The following is a 23,385-nucleotide window of genomic DNA, read 5'->3' on the forward strand; positions in this document are numbered from 1 at the left end:
TATAAAAAACAATCCTTATGTTCCGTTAAATGTTCTTAGTATAATTATACATATTTGCAGTACGTGCAAATATATATATTTACTTAGCTCCTGCCTTTCTTCCATGCAATTTATATAAAGTATTAATAATTGAACATAATGTAGAGCAGTATTAACAAAAAGAAACAGATGAGAACTTAAATCAGTTACAAAATTTGAAAAACGATACAGTGAACTGAATCAAAAGCGATACAACATAAAATGCAAGCAATCCAGTGATGAATCCTTTAATCTGAAGTTATGGTCTCAAGGAGTGAGTCTTTCGGGGGAATTGGGAGGGCATGAAGAGATGGTACAGTCCTCATGTTCTTAGTAGGTGGTTCTATTACATTACATGTTGGACAGGGAAGAGAAGGAACAAGAGACCAACAGCAGAAAAGTGAAGCAGATAAGGACAGATATAAGGGGCTGGAGCCAGAAGGGGGCAGAGTGATGAAGTGATTGATGGGTAAAAACAACAGGACAACATAAGAAAGGTTACAAATGAGAGGAATTTATTCAGTCCACTCTAGGTGACTATTTGGCTCTCAAACAAAGATCAGATCCAAGCAGAAGTAGGCCGCCCACTTGGAAGTTGCACAGGAGAAGTGAGCTAATAGTGTTGTTGAGTTGCCACAGACAGGTTATGGATACAGAGAGCAAACTTGGACTATCCTTTGTGCATGAAGCCAAGGTTTGTAGCAGTAGAGGAGGAGAGAGTGTGATAGAATCAAATGAAACAGAGATGGATCAGAGTGAGGGGATGAAGAAGGAAGAGCTGGTCACATTTTCACACATTAGTTTTGAGGTTTGGGGATGAGGAAGGAAGAGCTGGTCACATTTTCACACATTAGGTTTGAGGTTTGGGGATGAAGAAGGAAGAGCTGGTCACATTTTCACACATTAAGTTTGAGGTTTCGGGATGAGGAAGGAAGAGCTAGTCACATTTTCACACATTAGGTTTGAGTTTCACACATTAGGTTGGGTAGTTAGATATCTGTGAGGAAATCGTGTAGTTATAAGATGGAACTGAAAGAAGGATTGGAACATATCTGCATTCGAGAGGTAGGAAAACTCATAAGAGGAAATAAGAGTACCAATTGAACTGCTTTGGAAAGAGGGTAAGGTAAAGAGAGAAACCTGCAGTACAGTCCATGGAAGGAGCATTCCAAAGGCAATGGGAAAAATTAAGTCCGGAGGAGGATGGTCAATACTTGCAGAAAGGTCAAGGAGAATAAAAGGAGAGAGAAGTAGCACAAGCAGGAAGCAGAGAGTTAGTGACTGAGTGAAGGGTGATTTCAGTGGAGTATGTAAATGGAAAAAGATAAGTAAGGTATGGTGATAAATATGTAGCTGCTGAATGTATGTAACATAGGTCTATACACCTATTTCCTTGGTCTTCATAACCAGAAATGAGTGAAAACACGGTATCTCAACATGTGTGATTAGTGATATAAAATAAATCCATTTATATTTTTTGTATAATGAAAAATGCAGTTCCTGTAGACATCTGTATATGTAGACATCTGTATAAATGAAGAAGACATCCTTTACAAGTAACATGATGCATGCTATTGAAAGGAAAATGAAGACGGATTCAGTTTCAGAAGGCGTGAGCAATGAAAGACAGATTAGATTGGCAGTGAATATACTTGGCTGCATCTCTTGAGACCACTGCAGGAGAATAAGTATGACTGGAAGTACTTGTGTTTTGTGTCGGAATTAAAAACATTGTTGTGATTAGATATTTCTGTTTCTGTGATGAAATCCAAACAAGTATTATTGCCAGGAAATGGTTGTCTTACAAGATCATTAAGGCTGTTTTATTTGACCAAGCTGAACTGCCTCCCATAGCAGTCATTATGGTTGTAATGAGTGTTGGATGAACTTCACACTGTCCCGATAAAGTTTTGTTTTTTTCCATAAACCTTCTCTCCTAGCTCTGTTTAACTGCCCTTATGGAAAATAGAAAATCAGTTCAGTGAATTATTATTACACAGCATCACAGATGTGCTTACCAAGGTCCTGTAACATATTTATTGTTGTATGTTTAGAAGACCTATACTGTTTTGAATCACTTGTTTACATTGTGAAACTAGTTGTGGACAGACATCCAGGTGTGTGTCTCAAAGGTTATTAGTGAAAAAAACCCAACATAATGTGATTCATTACTTACAAGACAGTAAAGAAGGATAGAAGTGCACACAAGAACAAACAAAATGGCAAAGTTGGTCTTAACTAGTATGAGGTTTGCTCAGGTGCTGGTGAAACATTTTCATAGAATCTCTTGGTTCAGCCATTTACGTAGATTTTCAAAGACTATTTCAAGTTGCAGAGTACTAAGATGCCCAGCCTCCTGTTGTGTTTGTGTAAAGACACACATACTGTACAAGCTATTCATGTTAAGTGTACACTCTTGGGATTTTCTGAAATACCTTCCAGAAATGTTCTTAACATGTTCAAGCATTCAAAGTTAAAATGTGTGGTTGTTTGGTTTGCAGGACAATCAAACTAAACATCTGTTCTCCCTGTATTGGAAGATGCCTCTATTATGCATTTGTTACTAACCATTCAAATTGTTATTAACATTATAAAATACTAATATTATCAGATTATTTACAAAAACGTCTAACATTGTTGCAGCTCAGATCTACCCCCCACCCCCATCAATCACAACAGTATTAAGGTCAATATTAAAATTACTGTAGATGGCATTTGCATTTTAGAAATCTAAATAAAAGTTTTATTCTGGTTGTGCTTTAGGAATATAGTTTCCTCCAGTTCATAATCTGCTTTATTTTTAGGGTGAATTAATGGGTTGGTAGTTTTCTGGTGAGGATAAAGACACAATCCTTGAAAATAGGAAAGTAGTGATATTTGCCCTTCACTGGCACTCATTTCATATCTTGGAAAAAGACCAGACTGTCTACATCTGCACCGTTCTATGCTTTGTTTACAGAGCTTGTATTGATTTTGATCAAAAAGATGTGAAACATGCTACAGAACTGCATGAATTACTTTATAAAAAACATTAAAAGCTAAGTTTCAACTGGGGAATTTTGTCCAAGTACAGTTTGTAATTAAGAAAATTGTTTTAAGCAAGAATAGTGATGATAAGGCATGACCTACCACACTGTGGGGATGTCACATGATATCAACCATGGATATGACGTTAAACTGCCTACTAAAGTGAAGAGAAGGATGATTCTCACCACTGCAGAATTAAAATAAATGTTTCTCCCTTGCAGCTTGCTGCTGTCTGTGATGTTCTAATGGAAAACTATATTCCTGGCAAACTTGGTGAAATGGGACTGGGCTATGAGGATGTACAAACATTGGCGCCACATCTTGTGTACTGTTCCATCACAGGTATAGTTTCCCTCTAACACTTTGTGATTCCCACGAAACCCTGGATGACCTTTGTAACTGTGATGAATGCCAACCCCTGAGCAACAACTTGGGACCCAGAGTAAGCACTTCACTAGATTAGGAGTGTGTGTTTCTGTGATCTGTCACTGTTGGCTTGCAGAACCCCTCCAGGCCAGTGGTCCACATTCGGAGAAGCCTGCTCTCTGTACCTGACTGCTGCTACTCCTGAGGAATGTCCCAATTAAGCACAGGGCCAATCAGCTGAGCCGTTTTCTGCTTGTGGAAATCCATTCCACAGAAGTGCAATCAGTCAATCAAGGCATCTTGTCTTGCATCGCTAGTAAAGTAAGAGGCTTTTACGAAGCCTCAGTTAGCTCCATCAAAGAAAGTCGAAGGAATTACACTCTTCAGGTTCAATTTGGCCTCAAGGTTTCGAAACAAGCGAAAAAAGCATGGATGGGATTAGACTACTACATAACGGTTAAATTTGTTGCTTTATTTTGTGGAACAATTTTTACAGTTGCTTAAGAAGTGAAGAAGGTGATGACGGTGGGTGGGCGCTGTAATTTACAATTACATCTAAGCGTGTTGATTATACTGTACATCTGTGTAACAGTTTTTAAACTTGTTGATGTTCTTAATATTCTTTTAATTACCAGCCTCATTAAAAACAAATTTCATATATTGCAGACTTGCCTTGTAAAAAAAAAAAAAAACAATCTGTGAAAAATGCTGTAGCTTGCATGAGCCTAAAATGAAAGTGGCTACACAGCAAGGGTCTTGCTTCTTTTTTAAAAGAGTTAGTAGTCACAAAATTAAAATGATGAAGAAGCCTCACGTTGTAATCTGAAGCCACACATTCTTCTGTGTCCCAAACTGAGATTGAAAATGATTTTTCCTTTGGTTTAATTGGCGAAGTTTAAGAGTACATCTGAAAAAAAAGTTTATTTATGACAGAAAGAAAACTGACCTTGATATTCGCAATAACAAATTGAGTCCCCTAAGGGTCTATACTGATTAATTAGAGTGCATCATCCACTTTTAATTAATCATACACTTGATAAAGAGGTACACCTGAAGGTCACAGCATTCCAAAAAGAAGGGTTACTGAAAAACACTTGAGTTCAGAGAAGGATCCAGCTGTAATAACGATCCACACTGGTGTTGTCCTGACAGCTCCAGTACTGCAATTTGTTCCATGTGCAGCAGTGCTGTCTCATCTTAAATTGTATTTACACACATAGTCTTGAGAAGTGTCATATAGCACAACAAGAAGCCAGTTTCAGGTCAATGAGGATAACATAACTCTTGAGATGAGAGGGAGATTATTACTCTGTGTCTGGTCTTATTGGAAGAAGAATTAGTAATGTGTGTATTTGCAATGCTGGCAAATAGCCTCTGACTTTCCTTTTTAGATGCAGTTTTGCAAATTTGACTTTTTATCAATATAAGTGTATAAATATTCAGTGTTATTAACTGCATCTTGTTAAGGGGGGTGTATTTGTAACAGTATAAATGCATTTAAACACAGCTGTACTTACTTGTGTTTCTATTGTCATATATGCTCTTTTAATTCTTACTGTTTACTTTTGTTTAGCACAGCAAATACAATACACAACCAGATTGTGCTGGGTTTATTGGAAACCACTCAAACTAGAGGTTTATAATCATTCTTACATAATTGTATTAATTCATCTTATTGTGCTTACCTGTTTGTTTTCTTGTACATATCTAGTTGAAACATCATACAGTACACACAATAGTAAGTCATCCTGGACAGGACACCCCACTGTGATTAACACTTTTGCAGTTCTTCTGGTAAACATAGGTATTTTTGTAGTGGATGACATCCATATTCATCCATGTTAAGTGAGGCACATGACAAACCTTGTGGAACTGTATACAACCTATTTGTACAAGTGCCCCACAGATATGTATAAATTGGCTATATTTTAATCTAAAAAAGATTAAGTTTTTGTGAGTTAATTATCGCCATTGTTTTAAAAAGGTCTGGCTTTGGTACAGCATACTTGTTCTCTTACTAATGTACAATTACTGTTGCTTGTCACCTGTTATGTTTTTTCGGCAAATAGAGGTTATATACTGTAGTTTAAGACAAAGGGCTTTAGTAAATTACAGGAAAAAGAAAGAGGAAATGTTCTCAGAAATACATTTAGTGTTATGAATGTCTGTTTATTTAATTGTGGTTGGTGTTAAGGGCCATATTAAATTGGTAAAACAGTGTTCTTCAGAACTTAGATTGGATCCACACCAGAGCTTTAGTAAAAAAGTAGGTTAAAGATTAATTTCTAGCTATATATTGTTCTCCCAGGAATGTCTCTAAATAAAACAGACGTGCGCTGAGTGCAGTCTAATTAGAAAGTCCAAAGATAGTCTAAACAGTTTAAAGTGTGTCAGTTTATGGAAGCATGTGTTTTTAAACTCTATAAAATGTAAGTCTCTTGACAAGAGAGACATATCAAAATATGTGTATGAAAGCATATATTTATATATTTTTGACTGGACTTCAAAATTATGGGGACATCTGGAAATGAACTGAAGTAAAAGTAAATGAGGAATCAGCATAAACTATCAATTAAAATGGACATTTATTAACATTCTCCAACAAATGTGTAAAGGAGACTGCATTGTGGTGGCATTTCATTACATACTCCTTTTAACCAAAATGTCCTACTATAAATTTTGCTTTTAATTTTCTTACAAGCTTATCTGATAACATTTCAATTGAATTATTGGTGACTATAAACTTGGAAGGCCATTGCATCAATTTGAAAACCTTGTTGTGCTTTTCATATTTTAAGTAATTTACATACTGCATGTTAAATATACGAACTGTTTTGGTGATTGCCACTGCACTAGAAAAACACTTCATTACAACCTTCAGGATTTACCTGGAGGCAGTACATGTGATTCAGATATTTCATTATCAGTTCTTACAAGTTCATCAAGTTCCACAGTTGCCTTTGCAAAGAGCCCATGATAATAAAAATGAATTGCTCGGCGCAGTAAGGAAAACTGCATTTCCACAGCACTTTGACATCAGGAAATTAGAAAACACCACAACACAGTTTGGTTGGAAAACTCTCAAGCAAAATGCAGAGGGAAACACCAGTATCCCATCCTTGTTGTCCATAATGGATATAATATTTTGCCCAAAGAGCACCATAATTATCTTTAGAAATTCAGGGTTTTTAAAATACTCCTTATCTCTGGTTTTTATTTTGTACCGCAAACCATTAATGATTAGTGGGAAATCATACAATAATTATGATTTTTGGAAGCTACATTAGTTTCGTTGTAAATATTGTTCCTTAAAATGATTATAATATTTGAAACCTTATACCAAATATAACAGCTGCTAGAGCCCCTAAAAGAAGGAACGTGAATAGAGGAAGTCAGACCCTTTACTTTGCTTCTGTAGATCAAACGATCATGCAATGGAAGTACTGGACAGGCAACGTCAACCCCCAGGGAGTGTCAAAGGCATGTCTGCAAAACAGAATGCGAGTGAAAAAAGACAAATCAAATATTCACGTCAGCACCTGTCTGTTCTTACAATTCAAATTGTTAATGGCTTTGATGCAGAAGAATTAATAGATAATTCAGGAATGAAGTCTGAAGTGTTTGTCCAGGGGCACCATTGGAGTAGAGGCAGGTTTTCTCCATTATGAAGTTTAATGTCAGAATGCAGACTTGGACGAATTCATTTTGGATGGCAATAGAACAGAAAAGGCTACTAATGTCTCCCTTGGATTGAATACAGCATTGTTTTCAGTGAATACATTTTAAAGGTCCTGGAATGGAGCCGTCACATAGAGCTATTAGTCCAGTGTATCATCTGAGAGGTCAGTATGGACTGCAGGGCTGCTGGACTGCTGAGAAAGGGAAAATCATCTTTATCTGAGCGTTTGCTGTGCTCAGTTTCATTAGTCTTTTTATGGGATGAACTGAAGCTGGGGATGGGTGAAGAAATTGTCCCCACTGATCTTTAGGCTTCCTTGTATTTCACACTTAAAGAAAACCATTAACTTCCTAGCAGCTCCCCTCTCTGAAGGACAACTAAGCAGGATGTCTTCTGTTTGTTCATGTCTGATCGAATTGGACTGGGAAACAAGCTGAAACTTCATGTATTTACTTCAGAATTTTAATAGAGAAGAATGTCCACAATCCTCTCACAGGGAATGCTTTATATTCGCAGAGGTGCAATTTTAATACTGTACTCTGCATTTTACAACATATTGGTACCAGGCTTGATTTTGATTTCATCTTTTGTTAACCAATACTCTAATGCTTTAATCCACTTAAAAAAAAAAGGATGGACTCTGGGGTGGTTTTAAAATTCATTTTAATTGTTTTACATTCCAGTCTTTAATAAGGCTTGTTGCCATAAAATGTTGCCATAAATGTTGAGTTTATATTAGTCAAGATATATTGTACAAACAGTGATCTTTTTTCATTTTGGCCTTGAGAGAAAGAATGTTGTGCCTTTGGAAAAGAAATATACAACAGAGTACACAGTGAGAGGAGCATTGCGAGTCACTAATTGATTAGAAGTCAAGAAAGACCTCATCAAGCTGAGCAACTACATAATGATTCCTTGTGTAGCTCAGGTCAGTCATCTGTCATCTGAATTACTGTAACTTCGTGATGCTTTTACTGCCAGTGAGTTCAGTCTAGATGCACTGTAGAAAAGGTCTGTGCTTCATACACTTATATAAATATAATTTCTTGGTCTGATTAACAAAGGAGAGCTGCAGCTCTGTCTTGTTAAAATAGCACTTTTCCTTTACAGTAAAACTGGGAATTTGCTGTGTACTATACAAATACTGTACTTTTCAACCAGTCTCACTGGTAATGCCCCTTTAGGACTTGTGACATTTGTTCTAGTAATATTAGTAGTATGTGGTAGGAGACTGTATTGGAGTACTGCTAATATAACTAAATTGCATGGAACACTGACAAAACACTTTGTGTACCTGAATGACAACATGGTACATGATATTAGAGGTTTGTGAAATGCAGTGTCCTCTTACATATAATGCACAGGATAAAATTATAACAACACCAGGGCTATGAGGATCCACCAGTTATGATGATTATTATGTTTGGCAATGTGCTCCTACACTTTTTATTATATATAGGGCAGAAAAAATTCCAACTGTTGGTTTTCTGCAACCAGTTTCCAGATAGACTTCAGGTTGAGATCTACTAGGGTTTTTCAGTTGTCACTAAAAGCAGGACTAAATTGAGGGTGAGAATAAGTGACTACGGTTGAGCATTGCTTTACTTGTCTTTGCATATTGACTGTGTGTGATGGGTTCATTTCTGTCCCAGGTTAGTTTTCAGCTGCCACCCACCCACACAAACTTGGGTGATTATAAATCAGTTCACTTTTGCTAACCAAAATTAAAAAGAGGCAAAAAAAAAACCCAACAGGGAACCAATCTGTTGCTTAAGCCTAGTTAAAAACGGTAATGTTAGGGAAGTGAAAGCATTAAAGAAAATGTTCAAACTGTTGTCTTACAAATGAAATATACAAGTGTTAAGCTTAAGAAAGAGGTTTGAAAGCTGGGTCTTATATCATCCAGTTAAAATGGAGTTCCCCCCATGTTCATGTCAAGAGCTTTGAAAAGTACTCCATAAAATAATAATGATGTTGATTTTGTGGCACAGCTTTCCCTATTATGAGACACGTACTTGGTATAAGATTTAGATCTCAAAATCAATAGCCGTGTGCTCTTTTTAGTTGTAATACAAAACAGAATTTTTTTCTAGCTTTTTACATTTATGTTCAGGTTGCCTGGGATTTGAAGTTTACTGCCCAGAAGCACTGGGGAGTTTTTTTTTCTTACTATGAGTTATGGTGCGTTTGAAGTGGAGCTGAAAAGGCAAGTCATCACTAACATATGGTGCCCATTAACGCCCTGTCCTTTAAATGATGTGGTTAAACAAAATGTTTTTGCCGTGTGAAAATTTATGAAGCGAAACCCGGTCTTAGTCTGAAAAACAGAACAAATTCTATTATAACTTTCGATTGCTAGAGCAGTAAAGATTGAGGGATTTTATGGAGAGGACTATGACTTTAATGAACTGCAAAGAGTCTTTCCCTGTTTGCTGGCATCGTTATTTTATTTTTTGGTTTGAAAAGTATAGGCGCTAATTCTAGAAAGTCCTTATTTTCTCATATGGTGTGTAGAGTATTTCCTATATGCAAAACACTGCAGAATCCATTTATTTCCTTGAATTTCTTGCAACATTAAGTTTTATAAGCATCATATGTGGAAACATATATCCATAAAACCCTTTTGTCTATGTTGATTCAAATGGGAACAGCAGTAACATATAAAATATGAGTTACAAATATATACAAATCTTAATTGTGTCATAAATTATTTTTAATGTTGATATTGTTCTAAACTAAACTCACTTTATAAATATGTGTAATCTATGCATTGGTATGTAATTAGTGGTGTTAGATTACAAAGAATAAATTATTAAAAACACTAACATGGAGAGGAGGTTAACAACAGTGAAAAAGTGCACAGGGTTCCCATCTGTCCCAATTCAAGTAAATGTATTACTCCTGGCAGCCAGACAAATTTAATCACCACTCAGCATGAACTATTCAAAGTATGCAGTACACAGAGCAATAAAGGTCGAAAAAAGCATTTTCATTTTAAATTTAATGACATGTACTGCAGTATAATAATAAACCAATATAAAAGCTCTTTGAAAGAGCTTTCCTCTGCATCTCTGTAAAAAAAACGTACATAAAATTCTATTACTATTGTAAGACAGTACTGTATATTCTCCATCACTTGACCAATTTGATGGAAGACGGTTGGGTCAAAAATAAATATGCAACACTTGTAATTCAACAAATTGAGACATCACTAGAAGAGGAAAAAATCTTTTGCAAGGCACTGAATGTCACTACTTCTTTAATCTATTTGTCTTTGTAGTTAAAAAGAAGTTACAGCTGTTCTTTTAATTGTTTATTTTGCTTACTATATTAAAAAAATGCGTATTGTATTTCTATTATGATGAAGTCAGTCTCCAAATAAGTCTTGAGAGCTCAGGTGATGGAATTACTGCTTCACTTTGAGGGAAATAAGGTGAAAGGAATTGATTAAATAAAAAAATTGTGATTAAGAAAGGAATGAGGATTATCTTGACACTCTTGAGGCCAATGGATGGTGATGTAAATTCATGTCCACAACTGAGGCCCAAACACTTCCAGTTTAACAACTAAGGTGCAATTAGAAAAAATCAGAGGCCGCTGATCATTTCTGCTCTAGGTAATGAGAATTATGCTAAGGCATTCAAGAAATATCAGAAAAAACAACAACTCTACTGCTTCCTTTTTTTTTATTTAGAGAAATATCTTCTTTCTCTACGGGAACGTTATTTTAGGGGAAAATCAATTGCGAAATTCAATGATCATTTCCGTCTTGTGACGTTTGATGACAAATTGACAAATCTTTCGATTGCGGCACACTCCTATTTATCATACTGTCTGTTTTCACAGGTTATGGACAAGCTGGTCCGATGTCCCAGAGAGCTGGCTATGACTCAATAGCTTGTGCAGTCTCAGGTCTCATGCACATCACTGGTCCTGAGGTGAGACATTTTGTTTGCATTTAAATTGTTGTTTTGAAGTTTGTGATGTCCATAGCAGTACACAATCCACTATGTAATAAGAATCTACTTGTAGATTGTAACCATCTGAATTTAATGTAAATTAAATTCAATGTATGGCCTCCTGAGGCTCGTCTGCCAGATCCTACGGCCCTTAAGTTCTTCGTTGCAATCACGGTTGTGCCACATACAGACAACCCTGTGCAGGGTGGTACCTGGGGGCTTGACAGTACAGTTTCTTGGAGAAAGATCAGCGTGTAACTGTAATGGCAAATTACTAATTAGTTCAGCAGTAATTGGCGATCCTAAGTCAAGTCCTTCGGAGTTTAAAACCAGTCCTTTCTGGGATATCCCCGCCACTCTTGAAAGGTTAGTTCACACAGCTCTCCCTCAGAGTCTCAAATTTGATAAACCCTAAATATATGTCATGCTTGATCTGAAATGTGACTGGGTTTGGCAAGTACCAAGTATCAGTTGATTACCATAGTAAATACAAAACTGAATTTGCTGTTGCATTTCAGTACCGTTTGGAGTCTCTCTTGTCAGCGAATTAACAGTTTTCTGTGTATTCATAATCTGTGCATCAGGGTCTTATTTCCAAGACATTGAAAAAGCCAGAAAAAGCTTAAAAAAATCTGTGTAACCCAGTATTTAAAAAAAGAGAACTATTTTCAAGATTTATTTTTATTTTTTCCATACAGCAATATTTAGGTGGTTCATATGCTATATTTTTGCCAGTTCGCTGTATGCAATGTTGTTTTAATAATTGTGTTCATGCTAATGTTGTAGTGTATATAATAGATAAAGATCACTCACGTACGTGATCTGAATGCACTAGTTGACTAATATATAATTTACATATAACTTTTGAAATGTGTTGTCAGTATCTGCTTGCTTTTCTGAATTTTTTGTTTTAATTCCAGTGTTTTAGTTTTAGTGATGAGGGCAGAAATATAAAGTTTTTAATTTATTTAAATTGTATTGAAAACAACAAATCACTTTTTAAAATAAGAATTTTAATAGAGGCTGTAAACAAAAGGAAGATATGTTTGTGTAAAGAATAATTTGTCTGTTTCACTACAGAGTGTGATATACTGTAGTCCCCTGGACTGACTCCATACTTTTTTGGACTTTATGTACTTGGATCAAACCTCTTCTCAATATTTGTGATCCAGACAGAAGAGGATTAGCTTGTTACCCTGTCTTTATACACCCCTGTATGAATCACTTGTGAACAAGAATCATTGTTGCTTTTCTGTAAGCTATTTCTAAGGCTGTAATACTGTATATTTCCTTTGGTATGGTGACAAAAACTGAACATTATATTGTAAATGAGATCTTATGTGTTGAAGGCACTTCAGCATAGTTTTCCTGGATTTAAATTCCTCTCTTTTTGCTTTTTCACAACATAGACAAATGTAGTTACTGATTCGAATAAATTAGTCAAACAAGGCCCTTTATTTCTAAACCCATGTCGATTATATTAAAATGCAATTGTTTTGGCAGCATTTTTAGAGTTATACTTTTGCTATAATTTCCATTACTTGACTAATAACAGAAGTAAGACTTGCCTGTACTTTCCTTGTTCGGTTCTGTACACCTGACTGGTGTTACATCTGCAGTTCGCCAGTCTCTGGGTCCCATTCTAAGAGCTGATTTGTTCATTTTTGTTACACTTCAGTAGCAATGTTATGGTTAAACTGCATTATTGCAATGTATATATTCTGCTTTCTTCCTTCTGTTTGTTTATGAACAATATGAAAAGGTAACATATTGTGGTCACGGTTTCCTGTCACATCTGTTTCCTTAATTATATCCTGGTTGTTGGAAATGATTAAGGTAATAAGAGCATCTTAACTATCTGGTACCTTCGTGAATCTTCTCTTTTTTGAGCTGCTTCTCAATGTTCAGATGGAACTGTTGAATCTACATTTAAAAACATAGATTCCTGCAATAGGCTGTCTTTTTTATGCTACAGTAACTGCACAGCTGACATTTAGGATTAACAATTTTTGTAGAATTGTCAATTGCCATGTAACTGCCTGTGTTACATGCATTAACTTAGATTTTCATTTTTAAATCTCAAGATTGTTTGCTGTTCCCTATTTTTATCCTCAGCAGTTTCATAACTGTGGTACAATTTAATAAATGATCACACTTGTCATCTCTTTCACTTTCCTATGAATTTCATGCTGTCACCTCTAGAAAGGGCTAAAAGCCAATGGCAGACTATTGCGACATTTTCTTGAGATTCTGGCCTGACGTTATTTTATTTATTATTTTTGTTTGGGAAGGGGGCATTCTGTCCTCTCCGTGAAACTTTATTTTTCCTGATTTTTACATAGGACATTAGCAGCTAGCTGGGATTTTCAGTATTCACTTCGAGTCGTTTCGTCTTTGACTGCAAGGGCTTAGTCCCTGCTGTAAACATTGCACTGGTGTGCTAAACACACGGTGAGCTACAGTAAGTGTAAATTACCGAACATAAAAACAGATACAAAATGAATGTAACATGTGACCTGCTGCTCACAAGATATATACTCAGGTCAAAATTAAAAACAAATCAATATTCCAAAATGACTTATGCCTTGTTTTCTAGTATTTGTTTTTCTTATTTTCTATTTGCTTGTTTTCCCAAGCAGAGCTGGGCTAGCTAGTCTGGACAAGCTCTTCTTTCACCCTCCATCCCAACTGTCTTTTATCAACTGTAGCACAATCTGCCAAACACTTTTACTGCATAAGGTCGCTGTCAGGTGTCTGGAGGAACATATTTTGGATCTGACAGAAAAAATGACCAAACATTATGTAAAACATAAACCTATGATTCAATTTTCTTGGTATTTTTACAGAGGTCTTACTGTTATAACACAAATGATATTATTTTGGATTTCTGCCTCTTTCCATAGGTAATCCTTACAGCAATGTACAATAATTCTAGAGCACTTTAAAAAGTTGAGTTGCTCAGGAATATCCAAATGTTTAAATTTTACTTCAAAAGTATTCTATTTCATAAGATAAAACAGTGAGCATCCTTGGGAGTTTTTGCAAAAACTGCCCGCTTATCTTATTTTGGCACAAGGGCCAAAAATTGAGGTGTTCAAAGAATTGTACTTATTTTTAACTAGAACTAAACTAATTGCAGTAAACTCATTAAGTCTATATACAGAATCAGAGAGAAAATGGTAGCAGACAGGTGAGGAAACAAAAGCAATAAGTACTCTGAGATTACTGTACTTCTAGGTAATGTGTGGCTAACTCTAGGCTAAGTGAGGCACCGTTTGTTTTAAATTCATTAAAACTCTGATTTATGCTGATTGATTTGTTAGTGATATATTAATTCTGAATAGGGAATTATGTTTCTATTTGTTTAGTATAATTTTTCTAGAGAGACTTTGTACTGTAGGACCATTTATAGGATAAGAAACAGGAGTTCTGTGTCCTATGTACCACTTACAGTATTGTAAATATCTATATATAACCATGAACATTGTGAGTTAATGTAAGTAAATATTTGTCCTTTTTAAGTTTGCCAACAGGTACATTATAATTGAGATATTTTATAGAATTTTTAATAGCAGCTGGTGTCAGGAACCAGCTTTTTACCTAAATCATTACATATTAATTGTCAAATGGTTGTCACTGTCATGTATGTCCATGTTTTTTGTTTTACTATGTAAATAACCAAAGCTTATTTTAACTATCTGTTTCCAGTGCTGAGGTACATGTTCACCCTGGTACTGTCATTTTTGTATGAAGAAATTGGGGCTGATTTTAAAATCTGGATTGACTTTTAAACCTCATGTACAGAATATTGTATCTAGTATTCCATACCAGAAACAGTGTCAACTTGTGTGCTATATGATCTACTGTATGTCCTGTTCATGTTTTTCATGGATTCATTATTGTAATGTACTATTTGCATGAGAACTAACCAGACACAATATATTCAGAATTCATACCCAAGTGCACATCACACCTGTCTTGGAAGTTCTTGCACCAGTGTCTTGTTAGAGTTTGAGTTGCTTTTACATTTGCTTGGTACCTTAGTATATAGCTGGTACAGTATCTGTTTACTCTGCACTCTATGGGCGACAGTATATTTTGTTGCTATACCACAAATCTCTGGAAATCCAACCATAAACAAATCAAGGATTCAAACACATGGGATATTTTTGTAAACTGGCATGAACACATACCTTGTTTTTTGTTATTGATTTTTCTTCTGTTTAATTTGTTTTCATATAGCAACTTTCCAATTTTAATTTTACTTTTATGGTGACATGAGCTTTTTATTTCTTATGAAATGCTTTGTGGTGGTTTTCAAAAGTGCTACAGAATATAAACTAGCCATCTCACCATTTCTACTTTACTGGAATTCCAGTTTACAGCTCCATGGCATTACAACGTATATTCTTTCTATTTCTAAATGCTGTTTCTCCTCAGCGATAATGATTCTGTACTGACTCTTCCTCTGAAAAATAAGAGATAAGTCATAAACCAGAACCTGGCAAACGTTTACAAAGCTGAAATTTCACTTTGCACAATTTTCTAAAATAGTTATTACTCTGTCATTTTTTCCCCATAAACATTGTTAGTAAAAACCGCCTGCATTTTAAGCCATCTTCTGAATTCCTTGCCCTTGACTAGCCTGGTCAGGTGACAGAAGCAGCCATCGCATTAATGTCAAAACCTGTTATTCTTACTCATTTAGGATTAGTCTAAATGTGGGGGTCATTATATGTAATAAAGATAATGACATGTTTGGAATTACCAGGTATTTTTTATTGTACACCGACCCATTTAGACACCCATATATTTATAGGTGTAGAAGTGTTGAAATTGTAAGATTCGCTTGTAAGATTTACTTGGGAATGTTGTCACACTTTTCACAAAAATAAGTCTGGTCTGGAAACAATCCAAAGAAGCGCAACCTGGGACATTGTCAGAATGCCCGACTCAGGCAGGTTTTTTAAACTTATTTTCAACTGAATGTATTTAGGTTTGAACAATAAACCAAATGTGAAAGTACAACTTTCCATTATTCTAGTCTCTCTTAACCTGTTGAAACCCTTTTCAAGAAATATTTTTTCAGTAAAGACCCCCCAAATATGAACAGAAATTAAATGAACTTATATATTCAATCCATTTTCTATCTGCTTCATCCTCTTCAGGCCTCTGCCCCGGCAAGCAGTGGGCACAAAGCAGGGTACACCCTGGAAGGGATGCCCCTTAATCTCAGGGTGCTCAAATCTCAGTTTATTCAGAATGTTTCTGCTTATATAATATTATTATTTTTGAATTTCAGGTCACTGAAAGGTCAATTCAGCTTTCATTGTTCTGCTACACTATCTCTGAGTACTAATTTGACATAGTACCCATATTTCAGGGACACTGAGTACAATTTCAGAGGATCCCCAGTTTTCTCTGAAAAAAAAAGTCAAGAACTGATGTGCTAAAGTGTATTCTCCATTTCAAAAGACTTTTGGTATCCCTTCTTATTCAGTATTAGTTGGAAACTACACTCTGCTATTACTGCATCAAGAGGTGTAATTCACTTCTGTATCTTTGGCTTTTGTCCTTCGCACTGTTTTTCTTTCTAATGTGCTTTTGACTAGACAAATTATTGTGTTTTTAAGAAAATTATTTAATGACTTCATACTGAACAAAGAAGTATTCTTAAATGATGGCGATTTCAGTGAAATCTGGGGAAAAAAAGGAAAGATGTGGGTGTTGGAGTACTCATGGATGCATATTAAATTTTCCTCCTCTGTTTTCTGTCATGTTGAAAAAGAGATGACAGCTAGGTCTGATCTCATGTGTGAATGGAGCAGAAGTCATTTCAGAAACTGTTTCTATTGTTTTCATAGTTTGGTCAGCTTTTGTAGAAAGGCCAGTGTTTATGGTATAGTCTTTCTGAAACACATAAGACAGCAATTTTATCATGGTCTTTTCAGCTGATCCTGTCAAAACCCATATGCACTTAAAATTAATCCAATGTTGTTACACATTCCTCCATTTTCAGTAATGTTCTGTGGTATTCTGAATATAATCTCTGGATCTACACTAAATCCTTGTTCACTGTTTAGTCTCAGGAAAACATGTTCTTGGCAGCTTAAGTCCTTGGGGAAAAGTGATGCAGAAATTAAAGAAATACATTTGAGCCAACACAGAATTCAATGTGGATTATTTTAAAGTCAGTCATATTATAGACCATTTTTGAAACTGATCAATTATATTAACAATCCACATATTTAACACCTTGAATGACATCAGGTCTTTGTTTAATGAAATACTCAAGTAATGATTTTACTGAAGTGGAAACACATTTAACAAGGTAAAGTCTGGAACACTTAGTGGAAAAATGCTTTCTATTCTCACTTAGAAATAGCTTCCACTTAGGTCTCCTGGTTCGTGTGTCACTGTTGATTCTGAAATAAATTATTTTGAGTGATGTTGCCAATGCCTTTGATGATTACCAATACTCTGAATCAGGAATTTCTTTTGTAACAGATAATTTTTAATAGAATGTTCTAAATGGGGTCTTACTAGTGTATTGTACAATTCTACAATTGTATCTATCCATTCTCACAATCTGATTGCCTTTTAATTGCTTTCCTAAATGGCCTAAATTATGAAAACAATGTCAAAATAAACACCTCTTGATCATAAGAAAAAGCTCTTAAAAACTTAAAAGTGCTTAAAGCTCTGTTTGGAAGTGCTCTGTGATACCACCACCACCTGACAAATAAATCAGATGGCCACAGGATCGTAGGAAAAGTAACCAATACTTAACATAAAAAAGTTAAGTACAAAAATAAACAGATCTTCAGGAAAGGTAATTTAAGAAATGGTAAGAAAAAGAGAGAAAATAAGAATACAAATATCCTCTAATAATTTACAAAACAAAAAAAAGATGCATCCAAGACTATCTTCCTCACCATTAGTGCCTCCATCATACCCTAGGCTCCTCCCCCAGGCCCCCTGATTGACAAGCAGCTTCCATTTTAGCCAAGTGAAGGCCCAGCTCTGTAACCTGATACAAAATGGAGGCACAACAACCAAGGACAGACTGTGGATCCATATACGTAAGACAAAACAGGACCATTGAACAACAAATAACCTCAATAGAGGTCATGAGAGAAAGGCCTTCACTGCTTGTCACATGCTCCTAATACTTGTAAAACGTATGCTTCCTTACCTGTAATACTTAATTTACAAATCCATCTCTTCTTGGCCAAAGGTATTTTTTTTTATCAATTTCTTCCTCTTTAAAGATTTAAGCTAAATATCAATACTTCAGCCATTTACTCAGAGTAAATTGTCATCCATGTTTTTGTGTATGTTATGCTTTTTGTGAGCTGTTTGTGAGACATTCTGCTTTCTTGAAATTCTGAAGTTGTGTTTTAGACCTGCACAGTTTTAAAATATGATTAAAACATACGCTGTGAGCTCTCCCATTTATGTCTTCCTTGCTTAGTCCTCATTGTCTGGAAAAACTACTGTAGATCAACACAGGTATTCACACTAGTAGGTAAGAGTAAGAAAGCCATCATTACCAGTTCAGTTTCAGCTGCTGACTTTCTTGATGGTCTTTCCCAATGCGTTCATTATAAAATCATAAGATTGTGTTATAATGTTAAGATGTGCTATAACTGCTACCTGCCTTTTTTTGTAGAAGTCTGACTCATGCACATTATGAGTCCCTTGATTCATCTTGGTCAAGTTTGTGTGGCTGAATGCTGGTTTTGATATAAAGTTTTACGCCTCAACCTCCACCTTCCATCTTTCCTGTCACACTGTAATATGATGCTCTCCCAGCATTGATTAACAGCATTGCTTTCTTTTAGTAATGTTTCTGTGATTCCAGTTACATCATGCATCTTTGAATACTATTGTGGTGACATCTATCCATTGCATTTTGCTCATAATGCTCCAGGCATTTAGTCATAAGCGTTTAATTGTCTAGTCCTTAGATGTTTTCCCCACTGGGATCTCTTCTTCTCTATTCTCTGTGACGCTCCCTTGCAGATTTACTTGATGCTTTCCCCTCTTCCATTTGAGTTTAAGTATAATCCATTGTGCCTGTGTAGCCTTTGGCATAGAATCCAACAAGGATCCAGGGAAATACAGATAATCTAAAAGCAATATAGTATTCACATTACAATAATAGCATTCATGTAAGGAAAGCGATGTATAGTCTGTCAAAATGTCAGGGCTCAGGTTAGCATGAGTTGCCATATTCCAAACATCCTTGGATTATGTCAGAAGAATATCAGCATACCCTAAGTCCAGAGAAACTGTCAGCACATCGGCACTAAAGGATATACTATATACTGTAAATTATGCTTTAATATTATTAATATAATATGGAATGGAATGCACTTCAAAGAGTTCAGTCTTTCATGCCTCCAGAGAGTTATGGGACACTGCTTTGCTCTCTCACTCAGTGACTGATCTAACAGTCATCACAAGGAGTCTAGTTTCTTGTCTGTATAACTTTATTTTCTTGTAAATTCATCTCTTCATGAAGGAGCTGTCTTTTTTTCATTGTGCAAACACAGTGCAAAGACTTGGATTAAGTGTGTCTTTAGGATCTTGGAGGTCTCCAGGGCCTTCTAGTATTATTTCAATTACTCAATTGTGTCATTTTTTGTTTTGGCTGAAAAAAATAAGTTGTATCCACGGTCTAAATGCACAAAACTACTTCAGAAAAGTCTAAGTATGTGCCTGAACTCTCTTAATCTTGTACATTAGACTAGTTAGATGTAATTTAGTCAGTCACATAAGCATTAAGACTAATTCCTAGCCTCGAAAGGTTTTGAAATTATGTAGGAGATTGTATGGGACTGCTTTAATCTTGTACTTCATGTGAAGTATACGAAATATCCAAGTGACTACCAACAAGACTGTGGCTGTTTCAGGCAGATCTATCTGTTCTGAACAAAATAAAATAAATGATTTATTAAAAATGTTTTATTAAGCTACAAGGGTTTTATGGCTCTGAAAATATGAAGTTTATTTTTGGAGTATCAGGCTGACGTGTCAAATGGGGTGTCAGGGGCTCAGTTTTTCTTTCTTAATGAAAAATGTGGTAGAATAAATGGTGCACAAGAGTAGTTCAAATACAGTATACTGTACAGTATGTGTGAAACCAAGAGAGACAACAGCAGTACAAGAGTCTGTAGAAATAGGAGGGATCTCCAGGTGAAGTCATATTACTTTGGTGTTGAGGAAAAACAGGAAGGTGGTATATGAAGGTCAAGTATTCATGTTTGTCTAGACTCTACTCTACAAGTTAATAAACCACTTGTTGCTACTAAGACCACAGATTGAGGTACAGTAGATGATAGATGTGTCTTCTTAGCAGTAAGTGATCCAGAGATTTTCCTCTTGCTCCAGGATGGAGATCCGGTCAGGCCAGGCGTGGCGATGACAGATCTTGCTACGGGACTGTACACTCACGGGGCAATAATGGCAGGTCTGCTGCAAAGACAGAAGACTGGAAAGGGGCTTCACATTGACTGCAATCTGCTTTCGTCTCAGGTATGTGATTTACTTTAGTTTAGTCCCAGTTTAACGGCAATTTTGTCTGCTTGTATTGTGTTGCTCACTTTTTAGTGTTATTTTCATGACTTTAATGTGTATTGCAGAAAGTGGGAGCATTGTCTTTGACGGAGATGAAATGTTTATGGAAATGTATGTGATGATGACTGTACATTATATAAGTAAACAAATAATCGATTTTGGGAACAGTACTAGTAATTTATTCTGTTTCCAGGTAAAAAAAACAGGGGTTAATGCATTGTGGTGCTCCACTGTGCTTTACAGATTTTATTGATGAGCACATCACTTGTGGGTATTTCAGTGTAATTTCAGTTAATTCTTAGTAAAACACCTGTGTTATGTTGTCCTGGGAAGTGAATGTACTGGGACTCCTAGTACAGTGGATGGTGGAAGATACCCTGCCCATGCTCAGTTAGCTCCCTGCCCAGAGATCGACCACAAATGTTGGAGCTCTGGTGCTTCTCATGGCTCTTTTGCCTTTTTAGAAGTGGGAAGTTTGAGCTCAGGTATCGTCTTCCATAGAACTACTGCTGCTTTGGATAGAAAACCAATTGCGAACAAAAACAGGCAATCTTTTTATAGCATCTTGATGTGTCAATTACAAGCTACCTTTGTGTCTAAGTCACTGTGTTTCATCCCGGGATCACAGATGCTTGTGGGAATGGAAGACCATTTCCTTTACTTCAGGAGAAATATAAAAAATGAATTTCATGAAAGAGAATGTTATGTAGCTTGCACAAGTGCCCAAGCGATGTTATATATACATAGAAAGAAGTTTTCCACTCAGGTTTTAAAATATCACATTTGGATATTTTAGAATAACAATGATTTGGCGTAAGTGTGAAAGTGATCCAACAAGTTCTACACCTGTAATATCTGCAATTTTCTTTTGTGACATATCAGTTTGGGTTTTAACAAATTAAGGATACGTGACTGTGTAGCATGTTCAGTATTGAGTTTTGTTAATAACAAAACATGGTACAGTAGGTGCAAGGAAATGAGAGAATGTCCTGTGAATGTCCTGCTTCTGCAAATACTTTCCTTGAAGCAACACTGTTATTTTTTAAATTGAAGAATAATTTAGAATCAAAGGCAGGTTAGGTGATTTAATATTTGTAGTTTTGACCGTTAGAGAGTTTACACAGTAAATACTGTAGGAAAACACCACTTTAAGAGTAAAAGCTTAGAAATACTGCACAAACGAATAATGAGTAATTATGAAACATAAGAAAACAAACATAATGGAACCCTGGAGACTTCAGTGTGTTTGATGACAGGTTGTACATACAGTAGAGTCAACCAAGTAAATGGTGACAGCATAATTAATTCATGTAGAAATTATCTTTAGTATTCATATAACTGTATTTTTCTAGTACTTGAGAAAAATGTGGGTATGATTAAGTGTTTTAAAAAGAAAAAAAATTAGTAACATATGGTGAAGTTTCACTGTCTTCCTGTAGACTGTGGTGTAGTCTAATATACACTGGGACTAATGAACATTAAAATCACAGTCTTGTCTACTTTATTTGGAGAATGGACTCTTGCTCACCAAAGTTTGTGGATATGTTTTTTTAATATATTCACCTGCTGCCGCACAATTTTCCATCATCCATCTCTCAATCTGATCATCCTGTTTATGCTGCCTTGCAGCTAGAAACAAGCCTGGAACAAGCACCAGCTGAAACACAACTGTTAACAATTTGGTTTCCCCTGATATATGAGATGTAGGATAATTGATATTATTGTCCTATGTTTCCTTCGTCTAGTCACCTGTAAATGGAAAAAAATGTTTCTGTGAAGTTGGAATCACTGTATATATTACCTTCAGAAGGCTTTCTTTTGTGCCAAGAGTGTACATTATTATTCACATGTGGAGCCTTTTTCCACATTCTTTTTCCTCAAGTAACTCTGTTCTGGAAATAACTTTCAGAATTGCAGTATATTTCAGCAGCAGAATTAAAAAAAGCCAAATTGATGACCACTCTTTCAACAAACACCTTTTTAGGACATTTTAAGTACTGCACTGTTTTATTTTTTTTATTCTCCAGTATGCCAGAGTAACAAATAGTGCAGGATGAAATCATTTCAAGAGCAAAAGACTGGGTGAAAAGAAATGAAAGGTGTTAGTTGCCATTTACTTTGTGCCGGAATCAATACAAGCAAGGCAGAGAAAAATTGAAACAACAAGTCAGCTGGGTTGACTGTAACAAAAAAATATTTTCACTTCAATGCTATATGGGTGTTCTTTTTTAGTGAAGATGTGTCATTGTAATCCTAGAACTGTATGATCTTGCATTGTCCTGCTAGAAAATCAGCTCTTACAGATTGGCTCGCAGGAACAGAAAAGCTGTTTGCTTAGTCAATATGTCACTGAGCAGCATGGTTTTCCTCAGTCTGCAACAAGGACATTCATAGAATTAAAGAGACTCTTTCCTCCATCATCATACAAATTGTACCTCTACCTCTTCAAGTGACTTGAACAATGCAAATGTCAGCACAATGTATTTCAGCTGGTATGTCACAGGCAAAATAGCATCAATTCGTGAATAAAACACTGATAGAGCCCAACTGGAAAACACAGTACCCTGGCAGGCTGATACAATCAATAAACTTTCAATAACCTACTGTATAGTCACGTTGATGCCATTAAATATGAGAAACTTCTTACGGTGCATTTAATAATAATAATAATGATAATTGAAACTGTGAGATAAATATCTAGAAAGTATTATAAAAAGAATAAAAGATGTCTAGAGCATAAATGCTGTCATGTAG

General features: G+C 35.7%; 1 protein-coding gene across 1 annotated transcript in view; it reads left to right on the forward strand.

The window, feature by feature from the left end:
• The window catches only part of sugct (succinyl-CoA:glutarate-CoA transferase), a 203,085-nt gene that overhangs the window by 9,110 nt on the left and 170,590 nt on the right, over positions 1–23,385 (forward strand). The window contains exons 6-8 of the mRNA XM_088643711.1: positions 3,267–3,387; positions 10,937–11,028; positions 20,446–20,589. Of these exons, the coding sequence (XP_088499837.1) occupies positions 3,267–3,387; positions 10,937–11,028; positions 20,446–20,589 (357 nt within the window). The remainder of the gene's footprint in view (positions 1–3,266; positions 3,388–10,936; positions 11,029–20,445; positions 20,590–23,385) is intronic.

Source organism: Lepisosteus platostomus, chromosome 8, assembly GCF_059453375.1.
Source record: "Lepisosteus platostomus isolate fLepPlt1 chromosome 8, fLepPlt1.hap1, whole genome shotgun sequence".
Taxonomy (NCBI): Eukaryota; Metazoa; Chordata; class Actinopteri; order Semionotiformes; family Lepisosteidae; genus Lepisosteus; species Lepisosteus platostomus.